Here is a 24,348-nt window from a genome sequence, read left to right on the forward strand (position 1 = left end):
TGGGAAAATAAGATGTTAACGATAAGGAAGAAATAGTCTAGATACATAAGATGGGTAAGAGGAGGAGCGACCAACCAAATTATATTAACGAAACTCCAAAGAGTGTGCTCATGGTTAAAGATATAAAGCAGATGATTCTTATGGTCGTTCCTCTTGGGGGGGTGGAGAAAAGGGGGAAATCAAGCTTGTATTGGATGCATGGATAGTTAAACTTATTCTATATGTATATGTACATGAAGTATAGATTGTATGTGGAGATAATATTAATGCATACATCAGTACAATAAAAAAATTTTTTAAAAGAGCATAGTTAGCTTGAGGAACAGGTCAAATTAACCCACAGAGTTTAAATTTAAGATGAGTTATTCCAATTTGGGCACTAATAGCAAATTCCGTGATAGGTCAAAGTGACCCAAAGAAGATAAATGGCCTTGACAAAGGGAAACAAAATGGCCACAAGGGCAAGCCAAATCCCAAACAGGGAAAGTCCAGAAAAAGTCACAGTTGTTTTGCAAAATTTTAGTTATGGGACTTTCCTGCCAAAGATAGAATCTGAGGGATCTGACTGGTTGAGAGAGGTGGGCAGATATGTCCAAGAGTATAAAAGAAGACGTGAGACCAGATGATGGTTAGATTAGAGAGGAAATCATTCTTCCTCTCCACCTCACCTCTATTTTGCAGGTACGCTGTCCAGAAGGCAAAGGTGAAACTCTTCCTCTCCCCAACACAGACCTTTTGGATAGGTTAGACACCCTGCTATGCTATGACAGTATACATTTCAAGTATTGCTACATTTGCTTCTGCTAGTCTTTTACTAATAAAAATAAAACGGAGTTCTAGGTTTTTACTCTATGTACACATTTTTCCATATGTTACAGTCTGGTTTCTTAGAGCTCTGTATTATACTTTTTGAAGAGACTTGGTTTGAATAAATTTTTATGAATTAGCTGTTTGATTCCCTTTTTTCTACTCGGAGGTATTCTCCCAGGGCAAACTAGAAAAAGATCCCCTCTCGCAGGCAAGAGTTGACTTGGTCATAGAAGGCCAGTTAACAGAAGCAGGAGGAAATTTCCCCTTCCCTACTGCAACCTCCTGACATGGCTCCTGTGACCCCAGGAACAATGTCTCCCAAGGTTAGAAATGGCTGCTTAGGGGGCAGGGGGTGACAGGAAAATGGGGGAGCTCTGCAACTGTTAGCATCTTCCACTGACTGGTTGCTGGATCCAACTCATAAGCTACACAAAGCCTATACAAACTACCATCAGTTGGATGTATTGTCCGCCATGAACCACAGTTTGATCCACTTCTAATTAAACAGCACCTGCTTTGCGGTATGAGGACTCATCTTTATTATTTTAAATTACACAATAAATGAACTAGACAACATTGTCAGTTTGCATTTGTTTTTATTCCTACCCAGCTAGTTCATATTACAAATAAAATTTAAAGCCTGAAGGGAACAAAAGTAATTTCAAATACCAGAAGGACAAGGTATCTTCCAGCTAATTATGTTAGCCAGGGTATGGAACAAGATCACAGGAATCAACAGAATAAAGGGAAGTATGAAAAGGCCAGAACACATTACTTCTCACAGAAGTGTTTTGTTAATAGTCAGTATCCAAACACACTTTATAAAAATAACTTCAACAGTTAAGTGCAAAGATCCCAAGCATTTGCATACAAAAACACTTTGGTTACACTTAAATGAATGACAGGTCAAGTAGTGGCAGACATTACTGCCTTTTAAATCAAGTTTTAGAACAAGCACCATGTGACAAGGCTTTTCAAATCAACGTTTGTTTTCATTCCAGTATACCATATTACTATTACCCTCTGAGTAGAAAAACAACCTTAGACAAATCCAGTAATAATGATTTTTATTTGACTTTGTTTTAGGATAAAATCAAACACACATTTCCTTATGAAATGCACAATCACTCAAATTCAAGGGCTTTGGACCAAATCCTGTTTTCAGTGGGATGTTTGCCTGAGTAAGGATCACAGGATATGGCCCTCTGCTTAAAAAGAAACTATCCAGTGAGCCTATCTAGTTAAGATTCTTCTTTTAGGAACTTTTTAATAAATACTGTATTGTGGAGTTAGATGATCCCGAGTCTCATATGAATATTTGTTGCCTTCACAAGAAGCCTCTGTTACAAATCAGAGTAACAAAGAAGGCAGACTAACTTCTCAGCACATGACACAACTACTGGCAAGATCTATTACATTTTGAGTCTTCTTGAAAAACTTGATTGGATTGCAAGATATGGTTTAGTTTGTTGAAGGACTTAACCATTAGAAAAAGGTTGAAATGTTCTATGCCAGCCCATAGTTTGTATTATATATATTGCACTTTTTTGGGTATGCTGGACTTCAAGTTCCACTAGCAAAAATTATAGGTACTGACTAAGAGCACCTTCCTTTAAATTCAAAAGAGGAATGCAAGACTTTAAGACTTTTCCCCAACATTTACTGAATGAGATATTAGGAGTGCCATCTCCTTACAAAAATTGCATTCTCCCTCTGATACAATATCCACTGGCATTTATCGAGTACATACCTATTAAATTAAGATTTCACATACGACATTTCAAGCCACATCTTGTGTTTAAAAGTAGCATTAGGGCAATAAACACAGTTATACCTGCCCAGCTCCACACATATTTTTTTTTAAAAAAATCGTCACCTTTTCCCTCTACAAAACAAGTACTTAACTCTCTCCATTTTAAAGTGAATAGTATTATTTTTCTAGCTTTTTCAAAGCTTTTGAGTTGTTTGGAGACTGAACATTTTGTTTAAGTATGTCTGTGCCACAATTCAGATGGGTGTGTGTCTAAGGAAATGTTTTCAATATGTTTGACAGAAACATTCTTCAAGTTCTTCCTGAAAACACATTATTGAAACCTTCTGTCCACGTCTTCCACAAAGGAAAGATCCTAATGTGTCTTAAACCAAAGTGGTCTACAGTGAATGTCTCTGGAATGTGTTAAGACTGGCTGTAGCTAGAATTCTGACTTCCATTTGGACCTTGGTCTCCTTCACTGTTTGGAGTAAAACAGACATCCACAGATGAGTTACTTAATTTACTTAAAATTAATGCAGAATTTAATGCACACATTTGGGCCATGACAGATTTGCAATCACAGTTGTAAAGGACAAAAATTGATCTAGGTCAATAGCCTACCTAATGTCACAGCAATCCACCCCTACAGGTAAACCTCACAGTGGCACATGGCAGTACCACTAGTATATATAAGTAAAGACAGAACATTTTGGGGACACCTACCTGTTTGGAGGTGGTTTTGGTTTAGGCATCTTACTTAGAATAGAAGCCATTTCTTTCCTTTCGTCAAAGTTTTTCCACTGTTCATACAGCTTCAAGATAACTCTGATTATTTCTAAAATCTAAACAAAAACATATCTATGGCACTCAAATGTGTATGCATATTTCTTTCTGCATCTCCAGTAGTAATGTATTTCATACAAGTTGAACTGGCATGCAACTATTCTCTCCAATAAACTTACGCTTGAAACTGTCCACTGTGGCACTATTTCACCTCCTTTTAATAACAAAAGAATCAGGCATGAACCTATGATAAATCACTGCTATCCTTTGCTTCTTGAGACTTTGTTTTTGTTCATTTGTCTGTGGTATTCAGAATTAATGTAACCAATGACATGAACAGCGTCCTTAAGATGACACCTGGGGAACCGATGGGGGGAAAAGATGGCATATGCTCTTCTCCACTAGAATAATTTTTTTAAAAATAACTAGGCCTCCAGAAGTGTTACAATATACTTACAGATCAAACACATGCAGAAATGAACTTCTATGTATCTCTCTCTCTAGCTGAAAAGGCAAAATGGTGTGTGTTTGCCAACCTCATTCAGCACATGCATAACCCTTTTTTAAAAAGCTGTGATCATATTGACTGGCTATTTTGGAGGAAATGAAGGGGGCTGGATTTATGGCACAATCCTACATTCAATGGGCTTAGATTGGAGTAACTCAGTAGAGGATAGCACTGTTAGTCTCCCTCTATCACAGCCTCTTCTTACCTAATCAAATAATTAATGGGAGAGGTTTCAGCTATTTATAAAGACTAAGCACAGATCAAGGGGCTGGAAACTTTCCATTGTCCTGAGGATATCTAGTAATGGGCAATTTTTTTTACATGCAGTTACTAATGGAGAAACTACATGCAATGTGTCATATGGATGATTCTGATCACTTTAAAAAAATTAATATGATTTTTAATGTATGTGTAAGATGAAAATCATAACACAAACTAAAAAGAATCAAAGTAATACATGATTGAAAATATTGTACTTTTCAAGTCTGTTGACTATGTCCATACTGTTTAATTTTGTAGTAGTTAAATGGTGTGTTGCTGGGATTGTCTTTAAGGACAACCTACAGATTCTAAGAATAATTTTTAAAGTGTTTTTTCCTGTCTTCTTGCAAATCTTATTTGTTTATATTTGTCTATGACAATGTTGTTCCAAGAGTTTCCTATCCCTAGGTATAGAGCATTTCCATTGAGCTATCCTGGCAGCCATTTGCACATGGACTGTCCTCAAGAGGAGCTTGTATCTGGGCACATCCATTATGTATAGAGCAGAGTTCTCTTTCTCTGGCAACCCTTCCCTCATGCAGGAAGCCAAACATCTAACTACAAAACAAAAAGAGACCAATTAGTGATCATATTTTACATCTCTCCTTGTTTTGATGTAGTTTTGGCTATCTCTACCAATGTACGAACTGTGTGCTTTTCTAAACACCCCTGCTTTTCCACATGTATTTTTCCATCATTGGTAGAAAAGCTGGGGGAGGGACTATGAGAGGGAGAAAGGTCAATGGATTAAGCCATTCTTCCTGCTCCCCTACTACATTTGACTGCAATTTTCCATGGCAGCTTATGGTTTTTTAAAATTGGGGGAAACAAAAACTACTGGGAAGAACTATCCATGTTAGAGATGTTGAAGAAGAATTTCAGTTTTAAACTAAAAAACCTGGTGTGGAGGGGAGGATTGCTTCGTATCTCATTCCCTGCACATCTTGCAATATTTTATACTGGCATTTCCTTAGGATGTTCAGGTTTCAAATAGTATAAACAGAAGGGGAGTTCCAAGAACTCACAAAGAAAGGGAAATTCCATCCCCCACAATGGCCCCCACTTCCTTCACTAAACAGTTATGGGTTTTCCTTGTGCAACTCGCCAAGCTTTTGTATTTCTCCTAACTTTTCCCTAAATCAATCCCTTTTAAAGCATTTGGGGGCAGGGTCATTGTGATATCTGCATACATGTATAAATTGATCATTACTGGAGGGGTGTTTTATATAAAAAGTTTTTTAATGTAATGTGTGTGCATGTGCGCATGTACACATAATCTTTTCTGCAAACCTGGGAAGTGCCCAAGGTTCACAAAATCATATAACACTTTCTAAACTAACTAAAGAATTTGTACAAGCTTCACATTCTTACCCACAGGTATCAGCTCCCTAACACATTTTCACCTTATTTATTGTTCCATGCTCAAGAGCTGATATAATACCATCCTGTATAAGATTGGCAATTAATCTTGTAAATTGCCAGTGACTTCATTAATCTGTAAGTAATATAACAAATCAAATTTAATCTACCTTCTCCATATCAACAGAGAGCTCAGCGAACCACTGTCTAGCATCCTTCTGTTGGACGACACAAGCCACATGTAGACAAGCTGCAAAATAAACAGATGTAGATTATACATGTAGATTAAATTAATGCTCACAGAATGAGAGCGTAATACACAAATGGTGGCAGAGGACATTTGCAGAACATGTTCTCTGTACTACTGTCTCCCTCTTCAGAGCTGGATTTTTTCATTAACCCACTGCAGAAATTTCACATCCCGTCAAACATTTTAAAAGATGTACATTTTGAGTTTCCCAGTTTCTTAAAGAGATCTTTTACTGTATGTCTGAACTATCAAAAGCATATCAGTTTCAAACAAAGAATGAAATGACTGAGGTCAATATAGCAACATCAGTTTCTACAAAGATGGTCATTGATGGAACTATAGACCAAACTGTTCCATTCAAAGAATGATAAAGCACCTGAACGTTACGTACCTAGAGCTATCATGAAAGGAGGGTACAGCAGACAAAGATCAGTTCTATATGTGTCATTCACTATCCTCCTGCACAAACAAAAGCAACAGATCAGCATGCTATCATTCATGACTCCGTATCAGAGAGTCAGTATTAAGATATGGAAATATGGTGTTGTGTATCTGACGGGACTTTCTATATCTATGTATCATTTCTACATCAGTCCATTTGAAATGCTGCAAAGTCTTGTAAAATAACAACACTGCATTCAGAAATGTTCCAAGATCATTTTCCACACAAAGAGGAAGGACTGGGGTATCAGATTATGTATTCGGCTTGGATATGGGGAGGCCAGTCCTATTTCACAGCAAGGAACAACTTTAGTTTCATGCATTTTCCTGCAAGTGCAAATTCCTAGATGAAAGTTTGGGGATTAATTTACACTGTTTGGGCAAACTGGAGAAAGTTTTATTGTTGCTTTGTCTGCAAAAGTTAGTCTAGACTTCAGCTCAACTCTTTAATCCTCTACTCTCATTCAAATGCAGCACTCTTTAATGTTCTCTTTATTACCATGCGAGGGGAAGCAGCATGTCTTCTTGGCCCATATCCTGTACGTATTGTAGTAAAGGTCGGTAGGGATGATACACTATCAAACAGCAGTCCTGAAAGATTATAATGCAAAGCTTGCTGTAATTTGGCATGCATAAGAAACATCACACTTCAGACTGGTTATGGGCTCTTTTCCTTCTTTTCAAGTTTCTTTCAAAATATCAGTTTTTCAGTACCTTTATTCTGTCAAAGGGAGGATAGCACTCTCCACAGACTGACTGGCAATCTGTCAACATGTCTCCCTCACACTCCAGAGACACAGTGAGACACATCTGCAACATGCAGAAACCTTATTTGCCCACAAACCTTGAATTCCTCTCTGGGAATAAACACTGCCAGAGAACAGTCTGTTATTAAACAACACTATATACAAGAAGCTTGCCAAAATAACTGGCACTAGTTGCAAATTCAAGTAAGTTCTCTATCTTCTTCTTGACAGAAAAATACTAGATTATTCCAGAAAAGACCATAGGAGAGAGACCCTCAATGAGTTAGGAACAGGGTCACAGCACAGAGGTGTGGTACATGATGCAATCTATACTAGAAAGTGTCTTTTCAAAGAATATGCATCAACTACCCCCAAGCTGCTTAGGGTTGGATCAACTGATGACAAGTCCTCCACAGCATAGAGTCTCAGCCACACTGGAACTAATATTATAGACACTGCATCTCAGATAACCCTTTTATGGGTTTTGTGCCTCTTTGCCTCCTTTCATGAGTTACATAACACTTCAGAATACGGTGGCTGTTTGTACACACACAAATGATATGAAAAGCTGTAGCCACCTTCCCAGATTTGGAGAACTGTACAGCAGCATCTCCCTACCAAGTAAGAGAAGCAGAATGCTTAGTGTTACTACAGTATATTTCAGGCAATGATGGAAGAGCAACTGCACATTTTAAAAGGTAATGTCTTTTCAAAGGAAGATATACGGGGATGGACCCCTCCCTTCACTCCCCCACTAGGAGGCAGACTTTCCCCACAAAATTCAAGTTTGCCTGCTTTGGCTGAGCAGCCCCAAGAAGCTTGTCTCTATTTTTGGTTTGAAAGTCTTATAAGGAGATATAATTTTGGCTTATTAGCCCAGCCCAGGAACTTGATGGGTGGGGGGGAGCAGGAGCCCTCTTCCTTTGTGTTGGAAATAGCAGTGGAGACTGTATAATGTTCAAAAGGAAAAAACAACTTCATTGAACAAAGCAGGGAAGGAATAAGTGTAGTCAGGGGATGAAAGTGCTAGAGTAGAATTTGTGTGATAATACAGATTACACTATGAGTAATAGGCAAAATATTTTCCTTAAAGCTTAGTTTCTTATTTTTGTGGTTTTTAACAGTTAAGAGGTGTTTTATTTCTTTAGTTACAGCAACAATATTTCTTCACAGAGTTCCCTTGACAACTTGGGTTTCCTGGAATTAGTTTAAAACTGTTTTCCCTTCACAACAGACCCAGTGTCCTCCTCAGAGCCAAAATCCCATTTAAACCTGGGCAGGATTTAATCTTCTCCTAAGAAGATACAACCTTTCTTCTTTTGGCTTGAAAGGGAGTCTTAACCCACTACCCAATTACTCTTGCCAAAACACACTCCCGGTTCTCTGGCAGCTGTGTAAATGGGCTTCAGCTTATGCTGACACATATACTTTTAATTCTTAACTAGAATTCTTCTTCCGAACAATGGCAAAAGATTCCATTTCCCTCACTCCAGAGGGGAACCTTTCTCACCTTCCCTGTCAGACTCTCACACACACTCCTGTTAGCGGTCAGATTTGCCCTCACAATATTAAGAAGGCTTATGAATATGGCTGTGCCATAAGCTCCTTCTCTGAATATGTTTCAAACACAAAATACTGCCCAAGCAGGCAGAAATATGGAAGCCACCTGTGAGACAGAATATGATAGCATGTGAGATGACAGCCAAGGCCAGCTCTCAGCCCCCTTGCCTGAGTTGTGCATAGATCCTAAGACAAAGGGTCTTTACAGAGTTCCTGAATTAACCACAACACACCCTACCAATCTTCCCTGATCCATTCTCCTATTCACAGGTGACTCAGGGCTCTGATAGCCTCACCCATCCATACTTTACGGGTCATCAATCATCACTGATAACTTTGGTTCCACCTGGGAAGACCTTATCAAACCTTGCCAGTTTACTGTCTTGCCCCAGAGACAGCTTCCCAATCATTTGACCCACTCTGGGAACAACCATTAAGTCATTGTTCTGGGACATAAGATGCAATCTTGCCTTCAGGTTTGTTCCACAGTATATCTGGACTACCCTTCTGCTATAGTTTTGTGCGCGCCCTTGGATACAGCATCCAGCCTCGAACCTCTGTTCAAGCTCTTCCGCCCTGATGTGCTGGTCGCTCAACACTCTCTCTCCCAGATGCCCTCTTCTGGATGGTAACTATCACCCAATCCCTCAAACTCTATCCAATTTTCAACACTGCTTTCTAGTTAGCTCTGGGTGTTGTGTGTGTGCTGTTGATCTTTATTATTTTCAATTAAAAATGCTTTTTGATTAAAATATCTTTCTGGTCATTGAAAGAGTTCTCTAGCCAGGACAATCCTCATAAACACAGGTCGAGATCCTGAAGTTACTTCCCCCTTCGCTACCTCTCCTTGCACGCTAATTCTTCCAACTTGCAAGGAGACTTCCTCATTGGGTAACACTCCCTCTGAAAACAAAACCCCTCAGCAACCAACTGTCATCTTGAAGGCTGGTTCTCACTGGCCAATCAGAGAGATGGGAGCAGCCTGTCAATCAAGCTCTCATTCCAGGCAACTATTAACTCCTTCCCTTTCAACTCTCGGATGGCTGCACTTAGGAAACCCTCTTTAAAGACTATTCCATCACATGTGGCTTCAAAATACAATTTCAATAAGGACCTTGTGTGATTGAATCTGGATCTCTTACAATAAAACACAAAACTCTTGAATTCTTAATATAAACCTGTGGCAAAATTATCTACATCTGTTATGACCAATACAAGAATTTAAATAGACATTTTACAAGTGCAGTGGTTAAAAGCAGCAAGACTCTAATCTGGAGAACTGGGTTTGATTCCTCACTCCTCCACTTGAAGCCAGCTTGGGTCATTCACAGCTTCTCGGAGCTCTCTCAGCCCCACCCACTTCACAGGGTGAATGTTGTGGGGATAATAATAACATACTTGTAAATCATTCTGACTGGACGTTAAGTTTTCCTGAAGGGCGGTATATAAATCGAATGTTATTATTAAAAAATCTCATTTTTGTAGCTATTCTTAACTGTCTCATTTTCACTCATAATCTATAAAAGGGTTCCTAGGAGACTTCAGAGTCAGTTGGGGAATAGATAAGGGAATTCTAATGTGGGTCTCATTGCTTGGGGCTAGAGGATCTGTCATGAAGGCTGTGATAAAAGGTTGCCTCCTCTAATCCCAGGAGCAGCCCACTATCAAGGGAATATGGAGCCTTTCATCACTACTTCCATGAAATAATAAACTTTGTCTCCATGCCTAACCTGAGCTCACACAATGCATGCAGCACACTTCATACCAGCTGTGACAGTCGTGGCACTTGCATCTTGGTAAACAGAGACCCCAATACAGCATCATGTCGAAGGTGTTTAAACAGGACTGCCCAGCATTTCTGGATCTCTATTCAGTATATGTAGGGATCATTGCCCAAGAAAAACTGCAGTTGTATCTACTGCAGCTATTCCCTCCTAAAATATATCCCATGGTAAATAGGTAGCACTGTCCACATCTCATCTGGTTGATGTCCTGGATGAGGGCTACACTCTGGGTTTTCTTCTAGGCTAGTTGGTACCATGATGGATGGAGAGAGACTAGCTACCTTGCAATGTTAATCACATAAACAGCATCCAGAGGAATAATAGTGGGATTTCATCATATAGGCTTCGTAAGTTCACTACATCCCATTTTACATATGCAGTAAGCAACATGTTTTTTTGCTGTATAAAATCAAAATGATATGGCAATAAGTGAACTTACCATTAATTCTAAAAGATAGAATTCACATTCTAGTATCTGCAAGGATATAAAAATAAATCAGTAAAATCAATCACTAATCTCGACAAAAAGAGGAAGGACATCCACAGCATAAATACATTAATCTGGATGCAAACTACTGAAACATTAGGGGACTTAACTTCCCACCAAGTATACCATCACCATGCCTTCAAGGTGACATAACTATCAGGAATTATGTATTTTTAGATGCTATGTATTAGATGATAATAAGATATTCTTTTATACACTCTGTGAGCAAATGCATTCCATAATGGGTATTTCCCCAATTCTGCTGGTCCACATGGAGTATTCTGTGCATGTTGAGCAGCAGAAATGGGTCAATACCTCTTCCCCTCACCGTGTACTGTTTTTGTGAGGGAAAACTGCTTGGGAAGGAAACAAGGAGCCCTCCTTCTCCCCATGGTAGCATTGCAAGCTCATTTGGGCCATTCCCTACAGCTGCTATGGTAGTGAGGGGAACACAAGTTGGCACTCTTGCAAACTTGTAAAAAAGGTAACATTAAGTTTGACTCTGAAGTCTTAGAAATTGCCACAGTTGAAGCCTCTGAGAACTTGAACCACTTTTCCAATTAAAAACCTACAAATATGGAAACTTACTACTCAGTCATATTTAGTGACAGACTTCTCCCTTAACACTTTTCATGATGCAATCCAGCCGTATTATAATCCAGCCCTATTATACTGTTTTGGGAAACAGTCTGCATCCATACGTTATCAGAATACATTATCATTTCAAGTGATTTTACACCATCTGGACATTTTTAGAGGCTTGAACAGTGGACTGCTAAAAGAAAAAAGTGTTATGGTACACTTTTATGGTTACAGCAAGCAGATAGTTTCTTTAAGACCGATAAGGCTGTTCATGGTAATCAGCAAATGTAATAGTTTGTTTTAAATATATGCATTATCCTAGCACATAAAAGTATTCTTACACATACATGTAAACAGGATGTGGAATTGTTTTGGTACCAATATTTAAAATATTCAAGAGAGATTTAAATCTAGTGTTTGGCTAGGCATTATAATTTTATACTTCTCTCAAGAAAGTTCACATTTATATTTCTTACAGTGCATTCCTAAGCAGAGTTACACCCTTCTAAGCCCACTGACTTCAACAGACTTGCACAAGTGATTTAAATTCCACTTTGCTGGAAACAAGTTCTGTTGAAAAATCAGTTAGGCTTTGTCCAAATGGTAACGGCACTACCAATGTACTAATCCAGAGCAACAGTGTTAAGATAAGCCATAGTTTTATAAACTGCCTGTCTATGAAGTTGAGACGGTCTGTTTCCCTTCAGCAAACTTACATGATTCATCCTATAAGGAAATTCCTTTGGAAAGGCATACGAAAACCTAGTTTTCACTGCAGTGAGAAAAAAAATCAAGAGATTTAAAATAATGAAATAAAACCAATATGCTTATTTCTGTCTCAACACAAATCCATGCACAAGAGCTTACTAATTACTGTGGGACAGAAACAATACTTACTGATGGTGGGAAGGGAAACTCTTACGGGCAGCTGTACATAATGTTTTATCTCTAATTCTAGATCTGATATTGACTGTAGTGTTTTGTATTTAAAAGTACTAGAAAAAGGGGTGCCTTTTGGAGCATACAGATGTTACAGAGACTAGAAAATCCAATTGCAATAATCATTCAGAAAACATGTCTGAATAGACTTAGAAGGGCCAAAAACCCCTACATTTAATGTTTAAGAAACATTACATGTTTCTTAATTTTCAAAAGTACCATGGAAACATTCATCAACCTACAAAAATTAATTTCATATTATGTGTACAAATATCTATTTCTGAAACAAAAAATGACTTAAAAGTATCAGGGCTATTAAGAATAACACATTCATCTTTACCTCTTCTAGGATTGAAAACTGACGCCATTGGGGGAAATGTAAATTGTATTCCTAACTTAATAATAAATAACAAGCATTATTCTCTCATAGTGTCCTATGAAAGAAACAAACCATTTTAGCTATGAAACTCCCACACAGAATTTACACTTACATACAGAAGTAGCAGCAGATATCAGTCTTGTATTTGAGACCACACCAAACTCCTAAAGAAAGAAACAGACAGGAAGGCACACTGTACTGCTGCCATACTGTGACAGGAACAGTCATTTAAGATAGGTAAGAGTCTCCTGAAAGAAATGTAGACCAACGGGTTCTTTTCTATGCCGAGCTGCTAACACCACAGGATAAGACAACCCAACCCATGTCCAGCTTCACTCCAGCCCAAGGTAAGTGAACAGGATCTTTGCCAGTCCTTTACCTTCCTGCAGTTGCTAATGCACTGCAAACTAGTTTCCTCCTCAAGAAAGCTTTTTCTGTTTCTTTCGTTCCAGCAGAATCCTTGTCACTTGCAATGTTTTTACAGAAAGGTCATTATGACAGCAAACTGCTGGCACCAAAGGGCAAACCAAGCAACCTGACCAGAAACCCTGTTTGATCAAAAGACAGAGACCATCAACAGACTTTTACATTACAGCCAGCAAAATGACCATTCTTATAAAGGTTGGGGGAAGTATACCTCTGGTAGAGACATGTTAACTATGCTTTGTAAAATCCTAACATTCACTGGAACTGAGAAATTAGCAGTTTGGTTAATCCAATGACAGACTAAAATAAGAACAATTAATTGCCATAATAAGCTCTCTTCTTTTTGCAGAAGAGGAAAGCTTTCTCCAAAATTAAATTACTCTGCTTTAGGATCATCACATATCTAATTCTAAACATTGTCCTAGAATGCAAATCAAGAAATCCAAACAGGGCCATGTACAGAAAAGAGGAATTTTCAGGAGAACCAAAACAAATCAGAGGGGGGGGGGACTCCCAATCCACAGAAGCATTGTCTGCACTTGTGCATTCAAGAGACAGATCGTGGGATGCTACAGAGGGTGAGAATGAAGGAAGCTAGTGGGAGAGGGGAACAAGATGGGTGGAAAGGGAGAGGGCAGGAAAACAAAAGTGGGGAGGGAAGGAAGGAAAAAAGAAGATGGATTGTTGATGCCAGTGTTGCCACTGCCAGGCAACACAGCAATGACAAGAACGAGACAGTGCTGGAGCATCTTTCTCCATCCATCCATAGTTGCCAGCCCTACAAAGGAGAGAAGTTAAACAAACAGTGGTGGACAGGAAGGGGAGCAGGAGAGGGCAGACCTGCTGGTGCTTTCCCCTTCATTTCTCCAGTGGCTGTCCTTATATAAGAAATAAAGTTAGCAAGAAGCAGCAAGAAGTAGCAGCAGCAGCGCTTCCTCCTTCCAGGGCTGGCTAAGCTCCTGCCACAAAGAGATGGTAGACAAGCAGGAAGCTTTGAAGAAGAGAAAGCAGCAACAGCAACTCTCCCCCTGCTCCCTCCACCAACCAGACAAGTTTCTAGTTCATCTTTCCGTCTGACTTTATAACATAATACCACTTCTTACCTCTACTTTGGATGCCAAAAACACGCATGTGGGAGCCATCAATACTGGATCTATACTTTTTAGGGAGTATCTGAAAAGTTAAACATATAAATATTACCCAAATAGAGAAAGAGTATGCATCCTCCAAAAAAGTGATGGTCATGAACCTAAAAAGTTTTACCTTAGAAATAAGGAAAACACGGTTGTGTACTTCTAAACTTTGTATAACACATTGTCTTACCTGGCATAGAACCTCTTGAAGTAGACAGTAGCTGTGGCAATAACTTGTTGTCTTAATTTCAGATGTTCACCTAAAGCCTGAATAACTTACAAGCAAAAAGAAACAAACAAAAAACTGAGTACAATTTTGAAAGTCTGTAGTAAAATAACAGCAATTCACATTACATCTTTTTTTTTGCTTTAACTCATTGTCTCACCAACCAAGTTTCATGAAGCATAATTCCAAGGAGACTTATGTCTACATTTTACAGGTGCAAAGAACTGCAGCCTTTGAATGTACAGCTCAAAGTTTAGCTCATTTCTCCTCATAAGAACTCTGCAAAGTCAACACTACATCCATTTTTCCAATGTATGAAAGTAAGACCAAGACATGGTAATTATTTCAATATAAACCTGTGGTTTTGCACTTGAATCTTGGTACAAGCACAGCTTAGTACCACAGCTAGAAAAAATTTGTTTAAATTCAGTCAATGGTTCTTATGCCCAGCTCGTAAAGATAATTTCTTCAGGTCATGTAAATCTCAAAGGTCAGAATAAAGAGGAATATGGTAAGCATGTGGGCAACATCTCAAAATTGGGAGGGTGGGAGAGAAAATACTTTGGCCTGAAGTGTTAACCTAGGGAAATTTTTAATTCACTCTAGAAAAGTCCCAGTAACTGCAATGGCACTACTCCAGAGTGAATGGTTTAAGAACTACAGCAAGCTTGAAGAGCTTGGCTGAATAACATCTGAGCATCCTAATTTATGTTGAAACATGGCCTGCAATACTGAAACGCATCACAAAGAGGATGTTATTTGTCCAATGAATTATGCTGCCAGTATCAACATGGTCACTGGATTTGGCAGAGGCAGCAGGTGTTTGAAGAATGGCATATTTAGTCTAGGGAAAGGGAGCAGGGCGAGAGAGACCAGAGGAAATAATCAGCTGCTTCATCACAAGCCTTGCCTGCCAGTTGGCCAAGAAACAACCCTGGTGTCAGCTGGGCAGGTAGCTCTTGTTTGGCCTTCCAGGCAAAGGAGAAGTGCCAAACATGTTAGAAGTATCCGTCTGGGACACTGAGAGGAGGTAGATGTACAGAATGAAACATAAGGTGATCACTTGGTATTTTTCCTGAATTCCCTCATCCATTCTTAATTTGAATATGGCAGTGCTATATCATTACCTTGCCATTTTCAAACAGTGCTGCAAGTTATGCCATTTTGCTTTACACATCTATGCACAGATTTTTTAAAAAAGGATTGGCAATGAAATAAGGAATTTTCACACAGGATGAAGGGCTAAAGAAACAACTGTTACAACTGCAATCAACCTGATGCCACACTGTAATACCAGAAATATATGATGAATCAAGTAGACATCTGCTAAATATATTCAGAGACCCAAGTAAAACAATATACTGAACAGCAGCCTACAAAATGTTTTCACTGAGCACTAGCAGCTTGTATACAAAAATGCCAGCTCTCTATCCCATCTTAATTTCACAAAGAGTTGGGATAGTAAAACAGTTGCTAAGAATGTAAACTGAGAGCCAGGAGGCCCCCATTGCAGATTTTAGGTTGGAGTCAGCCAGATTGTTGCTCAGCCCCCTCATTAAAGCCCCATCCCACTTGTCATTTGCCTGTTAAGGTCCCAAGATCCCCAGCATAGTCTTCTGAGTGGTCATAGGAGACCGCTCTCCTCTTTTTCACCAGAGGAACAGGTGCTTGGATCCAACCCCTCATATCTCAGCACAAACCCATTAAACAGCCTAACAATGCAATCCTAAACAGAGTTAAACACTTCTAAGCCTATTAACATTAATGGACTTAGAAGGATGTAACTCTGCTTATGACTGTGTTATAAGAGTCACAGCACCAATTCACTCTTATGTGGATCTGTCTATTTTCATATGCAGAAGTGATTTTACGTGAATGCTTTTCAATATATGTTTTTGTTAGCATAGTAAATATATCTATAGTTCTCTACTTGTTTCTTAGGGTACCCTCCAAGGGACAAGACATAAGAAAGGCATTAGATCAAAATTTTATATTATCATTTGCAGGGGTCATTTCGTAGAAAAAGAGCTGCAGGAAATTAGCATAACTCATTAGCATATGCCACACCCCTTGACATCGCCAGAAGTGATGCCACCAAAGCACAGATTTTTAAAAATAAATGTTGCAAGTGCACACTTTACATCTGGGGAGGGAGAACATACAGTAGCAAGAACAGGAGTGCTTTTCTAGACAGATTAGAGCTCACAAAGCCAGCAAAACACAGATACTGGGAAGGGGGGAGAGATATACTCACCACCGCTTGCAGGCCCAGAGAAATGCCCGTGCAGGCTTCTGGGAGGACGGGCCGCACAGGCTGCAATGGTGCCGGCTGGCCGCAGGGCCTGCTCCAGAGGCCACCACACACCACCTCAACCAGCCTGCAGGCCAGGAGGACAGACTGCGCAGGACACAGCGGCACTGGCTGGCCACAGGGCCTGCTCCAGAGGCGGCTGCGTGCTGCCTCGACCGGCCTGCATGCCAGGAGGCACCAGGTGGTGATGGGGTGCTGCTGCTGCCACCACCACCACCTGCTGCGGGGAGGAAAAGGAATCAAGTGGGTGGGGCCACAACCTATGTGATCTCTTTTCAGAGGTTTCGCCGGAACAGCATTCCGGCACGTTCTCCCTCAAAATGAGCCCTGATCATTTGGTGATGTGATCTATAACTAGATTATAACTCATAACTAAAGTAGAACAGAAATGAAACAGCTCAGTTGAACAATCTTCTACTTTTCTACAGTTAGAGTTACTCCCACCCAATTCAGACCTGCCCTTGTCTTCGATAGCAATAAATCACAATACTATAGTCTATTAAGCAGGAACTAAAAAGAGCAAGAAAAGCAAAAACAACTGAAGCAAATTCCAATAAAATTGGTGATTATAAAAGGAATGACATGTATGCGTTTATATTTATATATTCATATATTTCATATATGAATTCTCTTTGACTGTTTTAAAGCAACACATTAACCACTAAACCATGAAGCTGTGTAACAAATAATCAGACCCTTCAACTATCATTTTGTATAGGTACTAGGTTTTTTACTCAAGTGAACACCGAAGTTTATTTATTCTGGATCTTGGGAAAAACCTTGTATCCTAGCCAATGTTCACTCAATATTGTCTTTAAAAACATTTAAAATCATATTATCCCTGGACAAAAGTTTCAGGTTTACGTGTTCCAGTTGTCAAGTGAAAACCTTGTATTTCAGCCCAAAATTACTCAATATTATCTTTTAAGACTTTTATTTGAAATCAGTCTAACCACTCTCAAAATCACTAAATATAAAGATATAAAAAATACTAGCATAAGTCAATTGAATTTGAAATGGGAAAGCATACGTCATTTCTTAATCTATTTGTCTTAAATTTAAAAGATAAAATACAATTTTTAAGATTCTCACCAAAGAGCTTTCAGAAAGAGAATAGCCTCATGCAACCCAAATGGGAGAGATCCTGGGTTTTTTAGGATATGGCTACCTTAGATATGTCCAATTACATGAACTTCATATGACTGCATTAAAATCATCTAATTAGTGTTCTCTGAAGGTGTGATGCAGACACCTTTAAGCAATTATTGTCATTTTCCTGAAAATATTTGTTTCAAACTATGTTCTGGTTATTGTCAGATTTACACTGTGATCCCAAGCAAAGTTACTCCGGTATAAGCTCATTGATTTCAACGGACGTAGACTGCAATAACTCTGCTTCGGATTGCTGTTACTCCACAAATGCAGACAATTCACCAACTATCTTTCTCAAGGATGGAAAAGTCAACCATGCTGATACAGCAAATAACAAATACGTAGTTGCAGAAATTCTCAGGCCTGCCAAGCTGACTCTGTGACAGGACACTAACTCTTAGGCAAGCCACTATTCTACAATATGGGTATTATAATTCCAATTGCCTTAAGTTGCTTTAAGCATCAGTAAATTTTTATAAATGAGGTGCTCAGAACATTCAAAATGTGACATAATATATCACTCATCATTATACCAACAGTGGATTAGGTGTTGTACAAAACAAGACAAGCATAGCATATACATGTTCATGACTTCAGGACTACAATATTGTTAAGTCATTCTTGTTAATGAATAAAAAAGCAGCAATATTTTAGCACAGTGTTAAAACACTTTTTACAATTGATTCAAGCTGAGCAAAGCTAACATGCAAAAAAAAAAACCCCTTTAATTTTGTGACCAGATTTTGCAAAATGCTGGTATCTGTAATACAAGCAAAAGATCCGAGAAAAGAACCTTGGCTGTGCTGGGAAAACTGCCAATCTGTTTACTACCTGCAGAACCGATTTTTTATGATCAGCTTATTATCCAAAAATTGCTGCATAAGACTCAGCCCTAAAGAAAAGTCCTTCTATTTCAAGCATATCACATCCTTTCTGTACTCAAATCACATGCTGTTTGTATGATCATGAACCTAAGAATATAATACAACAGCAAACAATGTAACAAAATTTAATATATCAAAACATAAATAATGATCATGGACATGTAATAGACAACATTCATGATAATGTGACATAAGTCTGCACACGCACACACAATATGCACTCAACTAACTCCCAATACCCACTCTGGCCTTACATTTCTTAACTTCATTACTTTGCTTATAGAGAAGACACTCATTAAAAACTGAAATTAAGTACATACAGTTGAGAAAGCTTGAGTCAGTTTTATAGTACAGAAGGCTTGAGTCAGTTTTATAGTGAATTAGAAAACCTGAACTTTCTCCAGATTTTGCTCTGAAACTCATCCATTTTAGTTCCTGTAGAAGTCCTATCTTTTCAGACTTACTGCATGTTGCTTATAGGCTTTTGCACCTGAATTAAGGCTTATAGGACTAGCACCTAATGAACAACACAAAATAAAGTGCTGTTGCTCAATAGCAGAACCCCTGTTTTGTATGCACAAGGGACTAAAAAGAAAGTGTATGGATATATGCATAACTGAAGGGGGAAAAACTATGAATAGTCCTGAACAATGAGCAGTTTTTCAAAGTTATTATACTATAGAGGAGGGGAAAGTTAACACTTCCAGAAAGCTTGTGTTCAAGGATTCCAGTATTGCAATGGCTCATTCCGCTAAATAACTAATATTCAATGTCTTTTAAGAAATTAGCATGAACTTATACAATAACATTGCAAATCAGAAAGGCAAGTTGAATTGTAAATTATTTTACCATTTGTAAAAAATATCTGTAGCTTCCAATATTCTTCTTCTGCCAAAAATTTTAAGTCCTTCTGGCGTTCCTTCAACAGATCTTGCTTATCCAAAATCCATTGTAAGCTACCCAGGGGTGGGGTGAAGAGAGGAGAGAAACAGCTTTAAAAGATATTACACACTGTAAATACATCACCTATAACAAGTTGCTATGAGAAACAGCATTCTTTCAGCTTCCATTACATACCCTATGTCAGAACTACACACTATCCTAGATATTCACAGGTAGGTATTTAGTGGATATTGCCCATTCTAGGCATTTGTTTCCTAGCACAGCAAATCGCAGAATCTGGGTATTAGTATAGGAAGTTATCACCTTAATGTGTGGAATTCACAGAACACAGCAATTATCATTAGTTTAGCTACCATTAAAAGGGGACTAGACAGATCCATGGAGGATAGGACCACCAATGGTTATTAGCTATACCATGTTCAAAGCTAGTAACAACCTCCCCGCAAACCCAAACTACAGGCTGTTTGCCACTGTGTGAGACAAGATGGTGAACTAGAGATAGACCATCTGGCTGATCCAGTTCAGCTGTTTCATGTAGGGTTCCATAGATATTTAAAATCAGTAAGTGCAATACTCTTAAAACTGAAGAACACAGCATATTTTCTACACAAGTTACTTTTGCTAGAAACAGGCAGCCTTTTCCCATCTGCAAAGTCATAATACATTTAAAGGTGCTACTGGACTCTTTACAATTTTACATTTAAAGATGCAGAGGAGTTAGCCGTGTTAGTCTGTGGTAGCAAAATCAAAAATGATACATGCATCTGACGAAGAGAACTTGATTCTCGAAAGCTTATGCTACAATAAAATTGGTTCGTCTTAAAGGTGCTACTGGACTCTTTTACATTTGAAGAGTGATTCTAGTCCTACTGTTAAAGCCTCAAACTCTAAACACAGCCATTCCATCCATACTCCAAATGCCCCACTGCACAGAATACTTCGATCCTCATTCACCATACGGAACAAACTTCACCTGTCCCCTTTACACCATCTCCCTTGCCTCACCGACGAAGCTACCCAATATTTCCTTCCCATCCCCAAGGCAGCTGGAGCGAAGAGAAAGGGCCGGGAAATCACTCACTAGTGCGAGCTCTGCCAAAAATTCCCTGCCATGTAGAAGAGTCGGGGAAGCGTTTTCTCCTTTCGGCTTGCTCAGGCAGAACGTGGCAGCGCCGGTCCCCAATGCAACACTCTCTTTTCCCAGTCCAGGAAGAGGAAGAGGTCTGCACAAGCAGCAATCTTCGCCCCGGTCTTGTGTGTTTCCCTCAGCCGGTCGGTTGCTCTCAACTGCCTCGCAAATCAGTTCCCAGACAAACATGTTCCGCCTGAGGATAGCCTCCCTGTATGCGGCCCTAGACTGAACAGCCCTGATCATAGAAGGCCTTCCCGCAAAACAAGGCTATTTTACCAATAAACCTGCCTTTATCTCTCATTATCTCTCATTTAGCCCAGGGAAGCGCCTTCATTTCTCTTACATTTGATGAAGGAAAATGTTATTCACGAAAGTTCATGGCACAATGAATGCACAACACTGTGATGGTTCAAATGCTTTTGAGCAAGGGCCGCACGTGGGTGTTGCTTGAGGCGTGGTCACTCACCCATGTTTACACAGTTGCTCCAGTGCAAGAGTGCTCATCTCTTGATTTTTCTGAGATTTTTCAATAGCTGAGAGATTTATCTGTACAACAATGCACCACTACTATTTTTGCACCCTTCTTGTTTTTTCCCCTCTGCCCTACTAGCCATCTTTAAAGACAGCGCATGAATTAACAGTGCCATGGCTGTTTTCCTCACAAGCAAGATTAAATTTCCCTGCCTTTATTTCTCATTGCATGTGAAGGACATGCCCTGCTAATCTGTTTAGATACCATATTCTTATCCTACAGCTCTTCTTAGAGTTCAGAGAAGCAGACCTGATTCTCCCTATCTCTGTTTCATCCTCACAATAAATTAGGTCAAGATGGAGACTCCAGGTTACAGAATCCCTGGAAATTTGGAGGTGGTGCCTGGGGAGGGCAGATTTTTTGGAGGGAGCTCTGCAGGGATGTGATGCCATAGAATCCACCCTCCAAAGCTGCCATTTCCTCCAGGCGAGTGATCTCAGTAGTCTGAAGATCAATTGTAATTCTGGGAGAACTCCAGGCTCCACCTGGACACTGGCAATTCTACCCCTATTTTACAGTGAGATTCTGAGTTATACCCTTCTAAGACCATTACCTTAAATTGACTTAGAAGTGTGTAATTCTGCTTAGGATTGCTCTGTTAGTCTCACCACTACACCACACTGGCAGTAAAGTAACTATCTGAGAATGCAAGACTGGCCCAGAAGGAAAGGCATGGTCGAGCAGAATGAACAGTACAATGGAACTCACACTTAGTGCCAAACTACTGGCAAGTAAAATCAGGATACTTCTGTATAAACCAGATTATTCTCATATTTCATAGGACAAACTGATTTGATGCATATATTCCAACTTTCCTTTTCTCTTCCTTTGTGGATACATCCACACTACCAACTTAAAATGGCATAATAGTCATTTCCCAGACTAGTAAGGGAAGCTAGGAATTCCTCTGTACTAAGAAGCAAGGCCACGCAGCACAATGAGCAAGAGATCTTGATGTCTCACCACATTGCTAAGCCAACCCAAAATTACACCTGGTCTTATGAGACTTTATGTGCAGAATGCAGGAACTCCTTGTAACTAAAACACAAACCTTTGCATTATGGCAATTAAAACACAAGTCCCTGGGATGCTGTGGAGAAATTTCCCACCTTGTTTTGCCACTAGTTGCCTTTACAAATGGGGTGTGCTTGCTCTCTTCCCATTTATTCCAAATGCAAGGCACAACCATTTGTATCCAGTGTTTTGCCAGTGACTTCCATGGGATGTGAACTACACAGCTTGTGAGCTGCTGCCCTGTGCACTGTTGGGTTGTTTAGATCCATCCCTTTGAATTCCCAGATTTGACCAATCTAGCATTAGATCAGTCCCTCTATGAGGTGCATAACGTGGTGGTTGTTGCATCTCTTCCCACACCCATTGGAAACTTGGCCTCTGACCCTCCGCCGGATGAGAAAAGGTGGGCGATTTTTTCTAGGTAGCAGCAGGCTGACCCCCCAAGGCATCTGCCAGCTACATTCTAAACAATGGCAGTTACTGAAATCCAGCCACGCGTCTTCCCTTTGCTGCAGTGTAACTCATCAATCTAAGTATATCCTTCTCCCCTACCGTTGATCTGGCTTTTCCAAAGCTTCTTCCTCCCTGAATTCATCCAGTCTAATCCTATTGGATTACTCGGAAGTAAAACCCACTGTATTCAGTAGGAGTGGGTACATATTAGGGTTGCCAGCTCCAAGTTGGGAAATTCCTGGAGATCTAGGGAGTGAAACCTGGAGAAACCTGGAGAAAGTGGGGTTTGGGGAGGGAAAAGACCTTGGCATGGCATAATTCCATAGAGTCCACCCCCCAAAGTAGCCATTTTCTCCAGGTGAACTGATCTCTGTGGCCTTGAGACCAGTTGTAATTCCAGGAAATCTCCAGCCACTACATGAAGGCTGGCAACCCTAGTACGTATGCACAGGATCGCAGCCATGCAGTCCAATCCTGGACACATTCCTTCTAAATCTCATTGACTTCAGTGTGATTTACTCTCATATAAACACGTGCAGGATGGCACAGCAGCCTTAATCCTCTCTTAAGCCCATCGGTTTCCCAATGTAGTTGTCTTTAAGGTACTACTGGACCCGATTCTTGCCCCTCCCCTCCCAGTTTCAGACTGCTGCGGACATGCGCAGCCACAAACACGCCAACAAGAGTCGCAGCTCTGAAAAGCGATGGGAGATGGCCGCGTCCGCAGGAGGGGAGCAAACCGGCGCGCAGGCCGTGCGGGCAGTCAGCTGCACGCCACTAGTCGCACCAAATGCTTGGCGGCTCCGACGGAGAAACGGCGGGCAGGAGGACAAACGATGGCTTTGCGCAGACCGGCAAAGACTGCACCGGGGCAGGGCTGAGGGGCACAGGGTGGGGCTCCGGGGCCAGGCGGCAGGAGCTCCTGGCGAACATAATTAAAGGGGTAACGGCCGACGCGACTCTTCTCAGAGCACTTGGGAGCGGCGAGGGAGACGTTCCTTTTTTAATTCAAGGGCTGCTGTCTTGAAATTGTGCTACGCAAACAAAGCTAGGCATTTGGACTTGAGCCCAGATCCTCACCGCATTGGTGTCTTTCGCCGAAGACGTTTCATTTCGTTCTTAGTTTTGAAGTGTATTCCTTCGTCTTTGCTCGGATGAACCGACATCTGTTGTGTCTCGCGTGAGAGTCAAGGAGATAGAAGCTGCCGGCGTTCCATTCCGTCCGCTCCGTTGTGACTGAGGGAAGAAAGCGCTTCTTGCATTTCCGAGTTACTTAAAACATGCCGGAACAGTCAAATTCAGGTTAACTAGGCTGAAATTCTAAAAGCACTGCTGGGAGTAAGACCCATTTCATTTGCTCTTAGGTCTACAGAAAATGGTCTCTGTCAGCATTTCGAAACAGAACGGTCATCTCTCAGTTCGATTAAAAGAAATTCCTTACAAACGGGATATTTCCCACCAACGATATGCCTTCGATTTAATTCTACGACGATAGTCTTTTTTTACGATTCTAAGCACAGCCACCAGAGTTCGTATTTCC

General features: G+C 40.1%; 1 protein-coding gene across 2 annotated transcripts; it reads right to left on the minus strand.

The window, feature by feature from the left end:
* Positions 1–1,860: 1,860 nt before the first annotated feature.
* CCNC (cyclin C) lies at positions 1,861–24,204 on the minus strand. Of its 2 annotated transcripts, none has more exons than XM_054996061.1 (12): positions 23,889–24,204; positions 19,624–19,730; positions 14,392–14,476; positions 14,172–14,241; positions 12,755–12,806; positions 12,041–12,096; positions 10,695–10,730; positions 6,665–6,756; positions 6,116–6,183; positions 5,645–5,724; positions 3,287–3,405; positions 1,861–3,041 (listed from the first exon to the last, which is right to left on the minus strand). In XM_054996061.1, the coding sequence occupies exons 1-12, from the start codon at positions 23,972–23,974 to the stop codon at positions 2,987–2,989; spliced, it is 906 nt and encodes a 301-aa protein (XP_054852036.1). In that variant the 5' UTR covers positions 23,975–24,204; the 3' UTR covers positions 1,861–2,986. The 2 variants fall into 2 exon arrangements, with proteins under 2 accessions (XP_054852036.1, XP_054852045.1); XM_054996070.1 differs by lacking the exon at positions 23,889–24,204 and adding an exon at positions 20,759–20,888.
* Positions 24,205–24,348: the final 144 nt, after the last annotated feature.

The sequence above is a fragment of the Eublepharis macularius genome, chromosome 1 (genome assembly GCF_028583425.1).
Source record: "Eublepharis macularius isolate TG4126 chromosome 1, MPM_Emac_v1.0, whole genome shotgun sequence".
NCBI classification, from domain to species: Eukaryota; Metazoa; Chordata; class Lepidosauria; order Squamata; family Eublepharidae; genus Eublepharis; species Eublepharis macularius.